General features: G+C 42.7%; 1 protein-coding gene and 2 long non-coding RNA genes across 5 annotated transcripts in view; 1 reads left to right on the forward strand and 2 right to left on the reverse strand.

Moving 5' to 3' along the window:
• Positions 1–8683, reverse strand: part of MAPK14 (mitogen-activated protein kinase 14) — a 28159-nt gene extending 19476 nt beyond the window's left edge. For 2 of the 3 annotated variants that reach the window (XM_013946706.2, XM_013946694.2), the window contains exon 1: positions 8366–8683. In XM_013946706.2, coding sequence (XP_013802160.1) covers positions 8366–8481 — 116 coding nt within the window. In that variant the 5' untranslated portion in view covers positions 8482–8683. The remainder of the gene's footprint in view (positions 1–8365) is intronic. The other variant, XM_013946687.2, reaches the window with a different exon arrangement.
• Positions 6997–8038, reverse strand: LOC136994214 (uncharacterized). The gene is made up of 2 exons (XR_010886344.1): positions 7984–8038; positions 6997–7591 (listed from the first exon to the last, which is right to left on the reverse strand). It is a non-coding gene; the product is annotated as an uncharacterized lncRNA (long non-coding RNA).
• Positions 8684–9593: 910 nt separating the features above from the next.
• LOC136994213 (uncharacterized) lies at positions 9594–11870 on the forward strand. Its single transcript, XR_010886343.1, has 3 exons — positions 9594–9811; positions 10363–10466; positions 11782–11870. It is a non-coding gene; the product is annotated as an uncharacterized lncRNA (long non-coding RNA).
• Positions 11871–16264: the final 4394 nt, after the last annotated feature.

Consider the following 16264-nt stretch of genomic DNA (forward strand, 5'->3'; position numbering starts at 1 on the left):
TAAAGGAGAATAAGTAGGTCTAAAAAGAAATTTTACAGATGTGTTTTTTCTGTCTAAAAGATAGTTATGCTCTTAAACACAAATACAGCAAAAAAACTACGGAGAGAGGAAAAAGTACTTGTAAATATTATCTGTATTCCTAAATATATTTTCATACACCACATGTCATCACAAAACAATTTGCTATGCTCAAGATACTATCTTTTATGGTTTAAGTCCATACAAAAATCCAAAACCTGCTCCTAATATAATCAACTATGATGGTTATTAATCTCAACTGAAGCAGAAATCAAACCTCTCATTTAAATCACATTTAATGCTAAATCTCCTGTTATACAAAAAAAATGCACGTGAACAATGTATAGTTGCACGATACCAACATTTGTTACTTTAGAAGAAACTCTGTACATCAAAATGATTCTTCTTAGAACCCATGAAGACTAGCTCAATTCTATTCAAGAACTTTTTTAAATATTATATGTATTTCATTCTCACACTGTAAAATCATCTTTTGAAACAAATAGGTCTTTATGCAATTTATTTATTTATAATAATCAGGAGCAGAATCCTGACACTCTTGAAACAACAGCAAGTCTGACACACGAAGAACATTGCTATGTTAAACTTCTTATACACCGTACATATAGTCTTCCAGAGCTTAGGACTTATATTTGAGGAACTAAAGTAGGTATTTAGCTGTGAAGTAAATTACTTCTCTTTCTTGTCTCCTTTGATGTTCTTATCTAAAACTAGCTCTGGTTTGTCAAAAAGGAAGGAGGAGAAGCAGAGAATGTGAAATCAAGGTTACACTCGATGCATGATAACAAACAAGGGGAAAGTATGAAAGGAGAAAGTCAGAGACAACATTTGTTCGTTTTCCTGCTGCATTTTGATTCAGGTCAGACTCCTGATTCCATTTAAAAGTGAGTACGCACTAATTCTTGATAAACATTAAGTGAAAGGGAAAGCCTTACATTTATGAACATAAAGTGCGAGGCAGCTCCAGTAATAGGAAGTCCAACACCAAACACAGAGGGGGAAAAAAAGGTAGTCACAGAACAAACCCAAATTTGTGTATACAAATAATTTTACAGTTGCCGTTTATTTTTAAAGCAACTAATTGGACTTCACTTGCAACAGGCACCTTACCCAAAAGTTGTATAATTTCCAAGGAACTTGCTTTATGAGGTTTATGAGAAATAGAGAACTAGACAGCAAAATACAAACTTATTCCTACAAGCAGTAATCCTTCTCCTAGGTTCTGCAAGAGAATGGAAAAACCCGCTGTGCAGCTATGATGGAAGAGGAGCATCTCTTTCTGTATAAGGGACATCAGTGTACACATGGCTGAAAGAGCTCTCTGGAAGAGAGATGAAAATACAGCTAGAAACAAGATCACAGGAGCACCAAACTGCCATAGTTGAATAAGTGAAACCACATCATACTGCCTCAAAGAATGTGTGAAATCTACTATTTTCTTCCTTATGTGAGTTACCTTCTAGACCTCACTCATCCTGGACAAACAAAATAAGCCAGTAAGCATTCATATTTTAGTCTCGATTTCAAATTATCTCATCAAGTTTTCACACACTACTACAACATATCTCCATTGAAGCTACAAACACTGCAGGAAACACAGAATACCGATTTTCTTAAACTTCATGAACACTGTTTTGCAATATACAAACACACTTAATTCAGGGTCTAATTGAATGACAATATTTTAACAATACTCAAGGTGTTTTCTAGAACTTGGTGCAAAAATAAGATTAGTCATCATGATTCAACCCAGACTGTTGTGAATTAGTCATGATTCTTTATCAGCTTTCAACCATTTCAGCTGCAAAAGGCAGCATATACTAGTATCTCTTTCATCTTGAAAAGAAGGGGATCCCCTGCATATTAACCACCTTCACAGCTGCCATCTCTATAGTCAGATTTCCCTCTCCATTTCCACAAGATTCTCTTTAGAGATTTCAAAAATACAGGACATAATGCAAGCTATTTGGGAACCCACTGGAAATCAATTTCACCTCATTTTATTGACACTTTTAGGTCACATCAAGTCATCAATCTGTAGTAGAAGAATTACAACCAGAAGAACTGAGAAACTAATCCCTAGAAATCAGTAAAATCTACCTCATAGCTAAAAAGCATATTTCAAGGAAATTTGTCACCTTTAACTGACAAGTAGCCTTCTTAAATGATCCACAACTTTCTCAATTCTTCATGCTTCACTGGCTAATAACAACGAACACAGAATTCTCCCTTTTCACCACTAAAGCAAAACAAAACAAAAACAAGCAAATGCCCAGGAGTAACACTCATCGAAACTTTATTAGGCATGAAGATAATAATTTCAAAAACTAATATTAGGTCACCCCATTTGTCTCTTAGAAGCATTTTTCCTTTGGAGTACCATAGGCATATATTTGTCTTCACAAAGTTTGAACTTGGATAAACCAAATACATAGAGCACATCCAGAAAAGTCTACAATGAAGATCTACTACAAATACCCATTATTTAGAACTTATAAATTCTCCACATGGTTAACAAGTTTCCTATTTTGTGCATACCTTAATCTGGGTCAAGCCTTTATCACCATCACTACTGGAGATCCTTGCTCTGTATTTCTACAACTTCTCTTTTGATGCATATCTCCAAGTGGAAAACACGATCCTCAAAACTTATTTCCACATTGCTGATTCAATGTTTAACTTCAAGGAGAAGAGCAGTAAGCCAGATAGCTCAAAAAAAGAATATATTTTGATTCACCATAGACAGGACAATACTTATCGTTGAAGGTTTGTATAGTGTCTAGCAAGTAAGGGCCCCACAGTGAGCTATAGATTTTAGGCAGTATCATAACCCAAATAATATTCTAATAATTCAATTTATTTTTTTCTTATTCCAGAAAATTTTAAATATCTGCAAGAGCTAGAAGGTATTTTATCCTTACTTTTACTTACTTTTGTAAAATTCACATTTTTTCTCATATGTTGAAACAAGTATGGTTGCTTTACTTCACAGATGTAAATCACAAAGCAGTTTTCTTCCTTTTCTTCACACAAGAATTATTTATGGCACCAGAGCATAAATCGAGGTTGTCAGCAGAAATCCAGGGAAAGATGGTCTGCTAAGAATTCCCCCACGTAAGAGAAACACAACTGTGCTCACTGAATACAACTTGCCAAGAGCTGGAAGATAGAAGCTTTGTAGCATAAAGAATGAAGGCAGCAATCAGTTCATTCCAAATATATGAACCAGCTGTATCTTTACACAAGACTGGTGACACCTTACTTTTGTAGACTGTGCTACCTACTCACAAAAACAGAAGGGTAGGGACTGCAGAAAGATAGTCCTGTTTAACCAGCGTAATGACACTGTATACAAGCACAGGAAAGAAAATCTCATATTATTGCATGTTTGCAAACTAGAGCCACTCTTGAAGTCAGAAGAATTTTAAACTGGGTCATATTTGCCTAACAACTATTTCCCTACAGATGAAGGCATGCTGAGTAATTTTTTGCCAATACAGATAACAGTCTAATGGTTTTTACAAGTACAGAATACAAGAGCTACACAACAGCTGTCATGTGGGAAAATATTTTAAAAAACACTGAGATGGCTTTCATCACAGACTTAAAACAGCTGTGTTACACTGATCATATTTAAGCTGAAAAAGCCCAACTGGGGAAAAATTGTATGACCCACAGTTATAAATCCCATTTGAAACAAGACCAACACAAGTTCAGAATTTATCAGAGCTTCCATGTTTTATGACTTATTATATATTATTGCACTACGGCACACAAACTGCCTCCACCTCACTCAAAGTGAGCTACAACTACAATTCTGAGCTAACTTGAATAGAACCTTGAACATAAGAACAAGAATAAAACAATTATTCTAGAGAACCTATCAACTGATTCTACTTGAACCTTCTCAGAAGCAATATTTTAAGTTTTCTGAGAAACCAAAGTACACACAAAATTACTTAAAAGTACAATTTATTTAAGATGGATAATCAGAATGTTAATTTTTATGCAAAGGCTATTTAGCTCAAACAGTATTCCACTCATTGCTAGTGCCTATGCAAATACACAAGCTAACTGCAACTCTCTTTAGTGGCACCCTTGAAGATAATTTATGCATCCCTAGTTAAAGGCAGAAAAAACAGTTTATCATTACAACCAGTCACTTTCAAGTTCAGTCTATACATGCATTTCAACCAATTACCCACCCAGCACACTATAAAAAAGTTGTAAATCTTACTCTCCACTGTTATGTTGGCTTCTACTTCTAAATAAGCTGGAAAAAAAAAAAGTCTTCCAGTAAGAAAGATATGTGATAGGTGCTTTAATATACAACATTCCCATCAAGTTAAAGCTACTTGCCTTCACTTGCAGAGCTGTGCTTACTCCTTTTCCATGTAAAACCCTCTCCTAGTCCATCTCCCTACTCACATGTGTTCTGCTTATACTACCTGTATGTCTACTTCATCCCACTCATAGCTTTATAGTTTCTTTTCATACCACTCTTCCTGTATCTACTACACCTTGCTGGAGAGGCAAATATCTGTCCCTCCAAATGCATATACGCTTCAGCAGCACTCACTTCGATAAGGGATTCATAAGTCTAAAGATGCATACTGGTCCAAAAGATCTGCAGAGGAGCTGTTATCTCAAAGGCGATATTTAGGGTTGTCCTTCATTCCTCCAGAGTCTAATGATTTAAAATTCTTATATTCGCAGTATTTTTCCTTTAGCTTAAAAAGAGAGAAATTATCTCAGTATCTTCAAAATACCCAGGAAAGTCAGAGTCAGTGTTGGTACTCTGGTGTTTGACTGACAACTGGGGGGGGGGGGGGGGCGGGGGGGGAAATCACATTATTGTATTATAATAGACTTTTTAAAATCAAACTTTTTTAAGGGCTATATAACATAACAGTCCACCAACAAGAAAGGCTAAAAGAGTCTTATGCAAAACTCTGGGGAGAAGTAGGTCTTGGCTGTTTAATTCCTTTCCAATTTAAATAAAGCCAGACAGAGACCCTGCAAGGCAACTTACAAAACAGTTACAGTACATAGGTATCAATACAACACACAAAGAACTGTTGCAGAAATATATCAATCAAATAAATACTTTAGAGTATATCGAGTTTGCCTTCATAACATTTTAGAAACTGATTGCACAGAGCATCAAAACACCCAATTGTTCATTTAGCTTAGAACTGGCTGAATTAATGCCTTTTGCACTGACTTCCCCCAGCACATAAAAGAAATGAAGAGATCCTCTGGCTAAACTGTGAGTCACCCATCAATCCCAACTCCATTCAGCAACTTCCCACTGCAATATGCTGCATTATCTAAACCCCTATCTTTCTTGCATGAAGTACTACAAGACCGGTGCTTCAGGAACCCACATTTGTTTTTACTGCAGACCTTGTTACAGATTTTGACAAAATCTTTTTGGTGCAAAAGACTGTGTTATATGAATATGCAAAGTTGTTGCAAGAACAAATGTAATAATATTTCATACAACAGATGTCACAATAATTATTACATGACTTAGCAGTAAACAATCTGAGTGTACATATCAACGTTTCTCAAAGTTTTGGAACTAAGTCCCTACTTGCATCTCCACATACTTCTCAGGATCTGTTTTTAAAAACTGAAAGTATCTCAGTTATCTCTTTAAACATCCTTCTTCCAATACTGCACATAATACTTCAGAAAACATCGGAATATTTGCCCTAACTTTAAGCATGTGACTTGGGTGCCTTAAGCTGCCTGAAGAAAATGCCTCTCTGTCTCCATCCACTGACTTCAAAATAAAGTTAGGTTCTTATCTACAGGTGTTCTAAGCCATACTCAAACTACACGTTTAAAGTAGCTTACAGCAGACAGCTCCATAGTCTAAATGATTCATTTGCTGGCTCAATTATTTTTTATTATTTTTTCCCCACTCTCTAAAAATTCCTCATTTTTAACTCTTTCACCTTGGTAGGTAAATAAACAACAGAACATCCTATTATATTGTAATACAATAATGTGGTAGATATACCGGGAAGTATGTTTAACCATCCAGTTTAAGGGTGGTGAAAACCCTGCAATTTACTATCCCAACATAGATGTACTCTCAACAAAAAGTCTCGAATGACACTAGGTAACTTCTTCCTGGAAAAGAAGGGAGAAGAGGAAGAAAAAGAAAAATCTCTAAAGGGACAGAGAATGGAACAAGTCATCTTAGGAATATCATAAATACCATGCCTCACCATTTGCAGCTTAACAATATTAAAGATCAAAGAAAATTATACACGCAATTTTTATTTTAATCCTGACATGCTTTCCATACTACTAGTCCTTCTGAACTGCATCTTTTCTGAAACATATATTTTTAGTAGAAAAACATCAACATGGACAGTACTAAGACTCATGTGCCACATGTCTGAAATTGCTTCCAATGAAAAATTGTTTCATCTGGTCTGAATGCAGTTGCACAATCTTTGAAAGTTTTGACACAGCAAAACAGGAAATTCATGATGCAAACTCTTCAGTTATTGGTTGTGAAAACAAACATTGGAAGTATTACAAGCACAATGGAGATTGTGGGGAGGGGGAAAAGAGAAGAGGAAGGGGTTAGATTGTGTAGGGTAAACCTTAAAAATACAATGGACAAGGCATTCACCAAATTAACTTCCTATTATACTTGGCAAGTTATGAAACTAAGCGGTTAAGGGGTATTTATCAACTAGGGCAATCAGGCCCTTCTTCACCAGAACTAAATCTTTCCACTATAAAAACCTCAGTGAATACATTCAGTTAATCTTGCTAATAGAATGGTTTAACCTTTGTCTTTTATGAAATGTAAGCGTTTATATACTTGGGGAACTGTAATTTTAAGAATACGTATTATTTAAGCAGAACTTACTGACAATTTTATAAGCCATTGTTATCTTAAACTTACTATGTTAAAAACAGCAGAGAACTCTATTTCTTTAAAATTGCAGCATGTGCAAAACAACTCTTTATTAGTACAGTTTCAGTATGCATTCCTCTTTATGATATCCATAATATGACATATATATTCATGATATAAAGTTGCACATTATGTTAATGAAAAAACATGCATGTCTGCTCAAATACAGCAGCAAAGCAGATGTGTAACCATTATGCACTCGTATTAAAGAAATTCTGATCATAGTTTGACAGAGCCAAAGAACAGAGAATAAAAACTAGAATATTAAAGACATTTCTTAGTAAAAGGACACAGTAATCTATGGATACTTTTATACGACTCCATTATATGGCTGCTAAAGTCTAGGTGTCAAACTGATTCAAATTTATTCAAGTGATGTATGCAGTCCAGTTAATTTATGTTTAATGAGCCAACATCTTTTAGCAGAGAAGCTACAAACGAAGGGAGCATTGTTGTATTTAGCATGAGTAACCTGTCACACATTTTGTTCGTATTAGGCAAGCATTAAAAACTGAACTCTTTTCACTTCCAAGATCTCCACATTTCTGCAGGCCTGATACCAGGACTGTGCTCTTCCAAGGCAGTGCATATTGCAGTAATTCTGTCATTCTACAGCAAGAGAACAAGTTTTCGTGTGTTGATCTACCAAGAAGATAATATTGATACTCATAAACCTACTGTTACAAGTCAGGGATGCAAAAAACGTCATCATAGCCCTCCCGCCGTCATCTCTGCCTATCGACAGATCCCAGTTAAAAATGCAATTACCTCAAACATAACCTATCCTTCGAGTCCAGCAAAAAAAATGGAACAAGAGCTGCCAGGCCCTCAGCTCTGCAAAGCCAGCTACCAGGGACTTGCCAGCCTCCATCCCTCTCCACCCCCCACCTAGTAACTGGAAGAAGGCACGGTGAAATATGTCTATATGAGATCATGCTGGGGAAGGGGGGGGGGGTGCTGGGACACGATTATCTTCCCCTGCAAAAATGTTTTAGTGCCACCTGCCATGTGGTGCAATCCGACGCATTCCAAAGACAAGACAGTGGCTCCCCAGCAGTATCGCTGCGAAACCAAGCAGAAGAGTGTTTCGTGGAGGAGGCTGATCCGAGTCGGGGGGGGGGGGGAAGAACCCCCAAGGAGACAAGCAACCCCCCTCCGCTCAGCTTGCTCTCCACGACGAGCGCCCTGCACGCACGCACCACGCCGCGGGTGCCCGCGAGCCGGGGCAGGTCTGCAGGCGGGCAGCCGGCGCGGCGGAGCCCCGCGGGTGCCCGGCACCCTCTTCACCCTCACGCAGCGGTGCAGGGCGACGGAGCAGCGGCCGAGGCACCAGCCCGACGCGTCCCCTTCTGCACACACGCTCCGTCCCCTCCCCGGACTCACCAGACGGAGCCGTAGGCCCCGGAGCCGACCGGGGAGAGGTTCTGGTAGCGCTCGGGCACCTCCCATACCGTCTTGTTCAGCTCCTGTCGGTAAAACTTGGGCCGCTCCTGAGACATCTCGGCTCCGGAGCCCGCCCCGCCCGGCTCGGCGGGAGGGGGAGGCTCTGCCCGCGGTTGCAGCAGCACCACTACCACCGCCGCCACCTCCAGCAGCAGCAGCGGCGGCGGCTTCTTCCTTCCTCCTTCCCCCTCCCCGCCTCGCTTCTCCGGCAGGCGGAGGCAGCCGTGCAGCAGCAGTGCCCTCCCCTCCGCCGCCGCCGCCGTCCCCTCACGCCGCCGACCGTTGGCCGCCGCCCCGCCCGCTCGCGCGCGCCCCCTCGCCTCGCGCCGCCGCTGCCCCCTCCCGCCCTGGTGGGGGTGTGTGTGGGGGGGGGGGGGGAGGTCTCGCGCGGGTGGTTGAAGCAGCGGGTGTCGGCGCCGCTCTCGCGCCCCCCTCGCCTCACGGGCGCGCGCGCCCCGAGGTGACGGGGGAGGGGGGGAAGGTGGGGGGGCTCCTCGCGCCCGGGCGTTGGGAGCGGCCGCGCGCCCACCTGGTGCCCTCGCCCTGTCACCGCCTCCCCCCTTCTCTCTCTCCCGGCTCGCTGCCCGCCTGCCCCGGACCGCGAGGGGCGGCACAGCCCCGCGAGGTGAGGCGAGGCGAGGCGCGGCGGGGGTCGCCCTGCCGGCAGCGAGCGGGGCGGAGGGCTGACAGACGGGGGCAGTGGTGGCGCGGGGGGGGAAACACTCCCGTCGCAGGTAGGACGGTGACGGCGACACCACAGCGACTGCCCCCACCCCCTGCCTGCCGCCCGCTGCCCCGTGCTACGCTGCGCCGCGCTACGCTCCGCCCCGCACGGCTCAGCCCCGGCTGCGCTGAGGCGACAGCCGCCGCCGCCGCCCCCCCTCTCCTCCCTTCCCTTCCCCGGGACGCTGGGGCCCAATCGCTCGGCACGGCCGCTCTCGCGAGAGCTGAGGCGCCGAGGGCAGAGATGACCCAATATGGAACCAGCGCGCGGGTCCTCTCGCGAGAGCGGGAGAGGGGGCGGGAGAGGGGCGGGGCCTGCAGGAGGGGGCGGGGCGTGGGGCGCCCATGACGTCGCGGAGGGGGTGGGGCGTGGGGCAGCGAGTTGGGGGCCCGGGTCTCCCCCCCTCGGGTCTCCCCCCCGTCGGGTCCCCTCCGCCGCCCGCAGCGCGGGGCTGGCCGGGCCCAAGGCCCGGGATGAACCTTCGCCGCTGCCAATAAGCTAAATTTCCACCCTTTCTTCGCGTTTTCATGAACCCCGCTTAACTCTCTGCTGCACAGTTGCCCTTAGGGTGCACTTGAAATAAAAAAGAAAAGGAAAATCAATGAATAAACTTGCTTAACGCAGCATTTCTGCAGGCCCCGATTAACCTGTCAGGGTCACTGGTGAGTAACTGCCCATCAAGACACATCTGGAGCTGCCTGTAGGTCTGGTGCTCCCGGAGTCCTGCAAGCCAGCCTTAATTGCCCTTGCAATCCTCCTAAGGGCACTTCGGCCCCTTTTAGGGGCTTCGTGCCAGCAGTATTGGGGAGGAGTAAGCCCCTTCTGTCTAGATTTCCCAGTGTTTGTTTCCCAGTTCTGTGTTTAGAGAATAAACTATTTCTCAATACTGCAGTATTGCCTTACGCTATCATACTTACGTGCTTACTTTCAAGTATGTGCCTAAGACTAATTGAAATCACTAGGTTCTGCAGGCTAAGCATGTTTTGTAGTGGAGCCCGTAGTGTTTTCACCAGGCAGTAAGTGCAGAATCGCACAGCAGATAAATAGTGTTAGGGATTTGAGTATAAGGCCATTTGCCATTTGATGTCAAGCTTGAGGAAGATGAGTTTTGTTAGCAATACTGTGCGAGACAGACATGTTCTGAATGGACTATGCAAACTTGCTTTTAAAACGATGGCTTCCCATGTCAAAAACCTTCTTGTTCTCTACACAGGCTAACAGAATGGGACCCTGTCCTCTGCCTCCATGAGTCATCGCTGAAGTCCAAATAACAGGAGTGAACAAGAGCTGAGCTTTACCACTGCTTGTGTCTAAAAGGTAACTTACTTTGTGGCATGCTGGGCTTTTTAATGCCTTTCATCAGCAGACTCTAGCCTCTTGTTAGTTTTGCTTGTATTATTTTACCTTGGAAAGGTGATTGTGCTCAAAGATGTCACAAATAGGTAAGGCTTTAAAAACTTGTACTGGGTCTGAAGATCAAATGAACAAAAATGGCTCTTAAATCTATCTGTGGAAGATCTAGATTTATCTTCTCTGTAAGAAGAGGGAGGAACTGTGCCCTAATGATGGAGTGTGTTCGAGTCTCGCCTACCACCAGCTCTTGCAGGGCTTTAGAGTGACTGAGGTGTGTGTACATGTCTGTGGCTGTGTCTCACAAGACAGTAAAGTCAGTGTCAAGAGTCCCTGTTGCTGTATCAGAAGTAGCATGGTTCAGTGATGCAAACCGCTAGACATCTACCCTGATCCTGGCAGTTCAGGAAATGAAATAAGAGGAGGAAACTTTAATCCCAATGAATTTTTTTTGCAAGTTCTGCTACACTTAGACTACATTCTGAAGAGACTCCTACTGCTAACTCACAGCCTTTTTATATTTCCTCTTTTCCTGCATGTTACTGCATGTTATCACACTGCTTTATATGTAGTCTCTGTACTTTCACTTGAGAACTCTGGATTTGAATCTTTTTCTGCCTTGGCTGTCTGTCTAAGACCTTTGCCTCAGATCTTGTCTTGCGCTGGACCTTTGCTTACTCAGTGTTCCCTTAGGGAACTCACGTCTTACCTACTCTGAGTGACAGTGACTGAACTCAGATCTCCTTCCTGATATTAAAATACTAAGTAATGGGAGTCAGATATTCTGAGGATTATAAAACCCAAACTGTATCAGATACAGATTTTGCACAGCAAGTTGCAGCATTTATATGGCCTCAGATTTAGCTGCTTTCTATATGATTCAAAGCTAGGCCTTTTTCCTCCAGGGCTGGAAACAAGGAGATTTAGAACTGGTTCCCCACTGCAGTAGGGTTGTGGATGGGGATTGGATCCAGTTTCCTAAACACGGGCCTGGTTTTGGGATCACAAAATGGAGGAGATCCAGGCTGATCCTTCCCACAGAGTTGGAACAAGCCAGGTTCCGGAAGGACCTAATGTTCCTGAAAGTGATTTGGCAATTGATTTATCTGATCCTAAGAGCAGCAGGTCCTTCACGGATTTCAGTCTCCAAAGCCTTGTTTATTCCTGCTTTGACTATTGGTTCCACAGGAGTTATGCTGGGATGAGCTGATCACGTATTGTACTTCTTATTGTTTCTGTTTTTAAGAGAGACTTCAGTAACGACCCTGTTTTTTTCCTTCAGCCTTACTGCCAAGAACAAGCTCTTTGATTTTGGCCTCCAGCATTTGCTGTTCTCTGGTTTTGACTGTCCATGACCAGAAGGACTTTATGGAGCTAGACAATGATATCATTAGGGCGTACAGACAACCAACAGTATACAGGGTCCAAAGAGAAATACAAACTGAAGAGCACTTCCAGACATACTTTGAAAGAAACCTCTCCTCTACCTTGTGTGGAGAAATACAAATCCCTCGAGTCCACCGACGGCTCCAGTGCAGGTGAATTTTATGCAAGGAATTTGGCAGATGTGAAGAAACTAAGGAGACTCTTCAAGGCCAAGTGTAAAAAAAGGTGCTAACTTTCCACTGCTGGTAATTAAAATGCTAAACTGCACTGACTGATAACTGAAGCAGAACACCCAGTTATGGCAACTCCCACCTGAAGCATGAGAGATCAGCTTAGCACTGCACTACGAAAGCTGCCGTTTGCAATCTGCAAAAGTCTCTGTTCACTTTAGGATGATAGCATAAGGGATATATGCACTGCAGAGAGAAACTACCAATAGTTTCGGTCCCCTCCAGTGCTTCCCTTAGCCTAGTTGGCATACACAAGCTTGCATCTGCTTTCTCTGGTTTGTGGATTTTGCTACTTTTGTTTCTTAAATTTCAAGACCCATTTTCTGTTCCTTCTTAGCTGGGGACATGGAAAGTTGCATAATGGTATGACTGAGATTGGCTGAAGTGCTTTTTCTTTATTTTGGAGCTGTGTTCCTGTATTCTTTGAGAATAACGGGTGAGTCAAGTGTACTGATATAGCACTGGAAAACCAGCAGCCTGGTTTTCCCGTTCTGGGACGTTATCTGACAAGATTCTCTTTTGGGCATTGTACTGGGGTTAGAAGCATCTCTTCTTCCAGAGGAGCCCTGCAGGCTGCAGGCATACCAGAAGGCAGCCTCTTTTGGCAGTATATGAGAATTCCTGATGTTCTTCCAGCAAAGCAAATATAATCAAAAATAGGAAGCTCTTTCATCAGCTTCCCTTTCAGTTTTGTTTGATTATGAATACTCTCAGTTTTCTTTCTTCGGATCCCGAGTGGCCTGGCAATGGTTATGGCTGTGTCTACTCTGCACAGTCCTCATAAGAAAACAAATACAAAATCTCTGATTCATCATTTATCCGAGCTTTGTTTCAGCAGTTCGCAAGAACTAAAATGTATACTGAAATTTAAAGTGTTGTTCTGGGTCCGTGGCAGGACTTGAGACCCAAGACTAGCCATGGGTGAGCTTCCACAAGATGTGGTGAGCTTGCTGCAATCTAACAGCTCGCTGCAGCCAGAAGGGACAGGACCACACAGGGAAAGAGAGTCGGCGAGTCAGACCTCCCTCCTTCTGTATAGCTAGCTCTGATATCAGCTCAGCTATGTGTGGAACTACAGCCTAAAGCTGTGGACTGTGTTTTACTTATGCTGCTGTGAAGTAATTTCCTGGTGATAAGTGAAGGCAAATGGAACCATAATTTGAGTTGCTACTGTGTTTTCTCGTTGTTCATTCATCTTGAAGACTTGTCATCAAGATTAATCTCTGCGATAATGAGATCTGTTAGATTGTGGAATAGCCTTCTGTTCCAGCACTGTCCTTTCATATATTAAAAAAAAAAAAAAAAAAAAAAGGAGATTGGATAATGTTCTCGAGCCAGAGAAACAAAATTACTTGGTGGAGAGGGTTGAATTGTGTATAATTATGATGTGATCATCTAACAATCTGCCCACCCAGAAACGCCTGGTGCAACAAAATAAGTCTTGTCCAGAGATCAAAGGGAGAATTTTGCTTTTAAGTTATAGCTAATATTGTTTGAAACTTTATCATTGCATTTACTGCTTAGCAAGAAAATCTCTTTATTCCCTCCCCCAACTCCTTGTTTAAGCCCCATGTCTATCTTGCTTCCTCATACTCTTTTCCCTGTTGTTTCCCACTTCCCTATCTCATTTTTTCTCTGTTCTCCATTTTGTATCCACTTGTCAGCCCGGTATATTGTCACCTTGGATAATAAAATGATGGAAAGGAACTCAATTCTGTGACATTTACTGGAGTTTAGTCTCCGCAGCCACTGTTCGAGGCTGCCTGAAGCCCTGGGCAGGCACTGCATCGCTCATATTTGGTTTGTAATTGGAAAATCACCAACACTGCCAGTGGATTAGAAAGGTGAAGAAGGAGCACAGGGCTGCGGGGTTAGTCAGAGTTTACCTACTGGAAATTCTGATTCAAAAACATCTAGAGAGAATAACTTATGTAGGTCAGGTCCTCCTTGCATCCCTGTATTAAATAGTGTAATACAGGAAGCTCTCGCCTGTTTCTCGAGAGGTGGGAGCGGCTCGTCTATTTTTTTTTTCCACGGATGTAGTGTTTTTATGTTTTCCTTCTAGACCAGAAGAGGAGGAATCCAAACACCATCTCCTATTTTCCTTCTGTGTTAATGGGGTCAAGTAATTGATGCATTTGGAGCTCTGGGCTCCTGAGCTGAGAGGATATCATGCGAAAGGCACACCGAGTATTTGCGATTCATCCGAATGGAATGCGAAGGCATGGGGGTGCCTATGGAGGATTCATGTTATGTGCCAGCTGGATCTGCAAAACGCTCCAGCCTATGCGGGCCGCAGTATATGGTGCCTGCAAAGAGCTAGCCGCGGCAGCGTGGCTTCTGGGCTTGGGGAGGATGAGGCCGTGCAAAAGTGCTACAGAGGTGGAGACAGTAAAAGACATTACATGTGGCTTATCTGATTCTTTGCAGCTTCTCCTGGGGAAGGTTCAGAAAGATCATACTCAGGCTGTTTCCTGTCCTGAATTGGCTTTTTTCATATCGGTTCAGAGAGTGGCTTTTGAGAGACATACACGCAGGCTTAAGTGTTGGGATGTTTCAGATTCCTCAAGGTAGGCAGAGAGAAAAAAATACTCTTGCTTCCTTTTGTATATCATCATTTTCATATTTTAATTTTTACCTCCTGCATATGTTCCTGTTCTTTCTAAATGTGATGGGAGTATGTGGGAATTTTAACCATACAAGTTCCGTAATTCATTAACCAATTTATTTGCATATTCTCAGGAAAAAAATAAATCTGTTCTATAATCAGACAGTACATGGTGTAATTTCAAGGGCAGGACATTACTTTTTTCATACACAAAGTTCCCCTTAAACTAACTCAAAAATATAGACAACAGCAGCATTTTCCTATATTGCGAACAAAATAAGATGGTCTTTAAAATCCACCCTGCAAAATCAAGTGTATTAGATACTCACGTGCGTAGCCTCCCCACTAGCAGGTGGCCTAAAAGGAGAGTTGTTTTGGTTCTTTGTCTAGTTTCTAGTTAGCGAGTGCCCATGTTGTAAAACAACTCTTGGTTTTTGTTACTAACTGGCCTCGGTGGCTTTATCAGGTCCTGGACTCCCTAAAAAATATGTGGTGGGAGTTGAATGGCCTTCTTGCCCACTTGGCATATTGGCCAGTTGGCATGTTTAGACCCGGACTGGCATGTGGGAGGTAGTGTAAAGGAGACCAGCACTCATGCTGCCTAGGTTGTCATGGTTCCCTTAAAAAATACAATGGGATCTTCATTAGGATTGTCAGGTTTTCATCAGCAAAATTTTACTTAAAAATATTAACCAAAGATGGAGAGTTTTCCCAGTTTGCTTGATTTTAGAAACAGATTTTTGCTTTCCAGGACTGTTAGGAGTTTTGCTGACCAGGTTACCTTTGCCGATTATCAATGGCTTCTATTCTGCGTTCTGCTGCTCAATGACATATGTCGTATTTGGGAGTTCACATCATATCTCAATTGGTGAGGTTTATTTTGTACTGCAAAATGTTTCTACAGGAGCTAGAGATTACGTGCAATGCTGTTTCAAAAGCTGGCAAGATGTCCTAATTTATTCATCTGTTTAATCTAATATGCCAATGTTATTTAGGTGAGACTCCAGACCCCCAAATTCTCAATTAACTGTTGTTCCACTTCTGCAGCTGATTTATGGTGAGAATTTTGGGAAGTCAGTCAAGTCTCAGCTGCAAGGTGCTTTAAACCCCTGCACAACAAGAGCCACCGCAGCTCCTGTATCACAAACACCAGTGCAAAAGGAGACAGCTGGAATGTCATGGAAGTGTCTCCTACATAAAGTAAAGGGCCAGCGCAAGCTGCTTCCCATTTACCCCCAGGATGTGACTATGAATCATGATTTAACTCCTGGTCTACCCCTGAGACCATGCAGTTTCTTGCCATGACTGAACATTCTTAATTTATTCAGAAACTAGATTAGTGAAAAGATGTTTACAGCCGAGAAGGCCCTTCACATTATCATAATAAGGGGATACGTGGAGCTCCTGGTTTCTTAGGTAACTTGGCACTTCTGTCTCTGACTGACTGTATTTCTCAACCTTTCTGGCAGCTCGTGACAATGCATCTATTTTTGTGTTTTATATTAAAATATTTTTGTCATGCACCTGACCAACTTAAGAGA

Source organism: Apteryx mantelli, chromosome 25 (genome assembly GCF_036417845.1).
Source record: "Apteryx mantelli isolate bAptMan1 chromosome 25, bAptMan1.hap1, whole genome shotgun sequence".
Classification (NCBI taxonomy): domain Eukaryota; kingdom Metazoa; phylum Chordata; class Aves; order Apterygiformes; family Apterygidae; genus Apteryx; species Apteryx mantelli.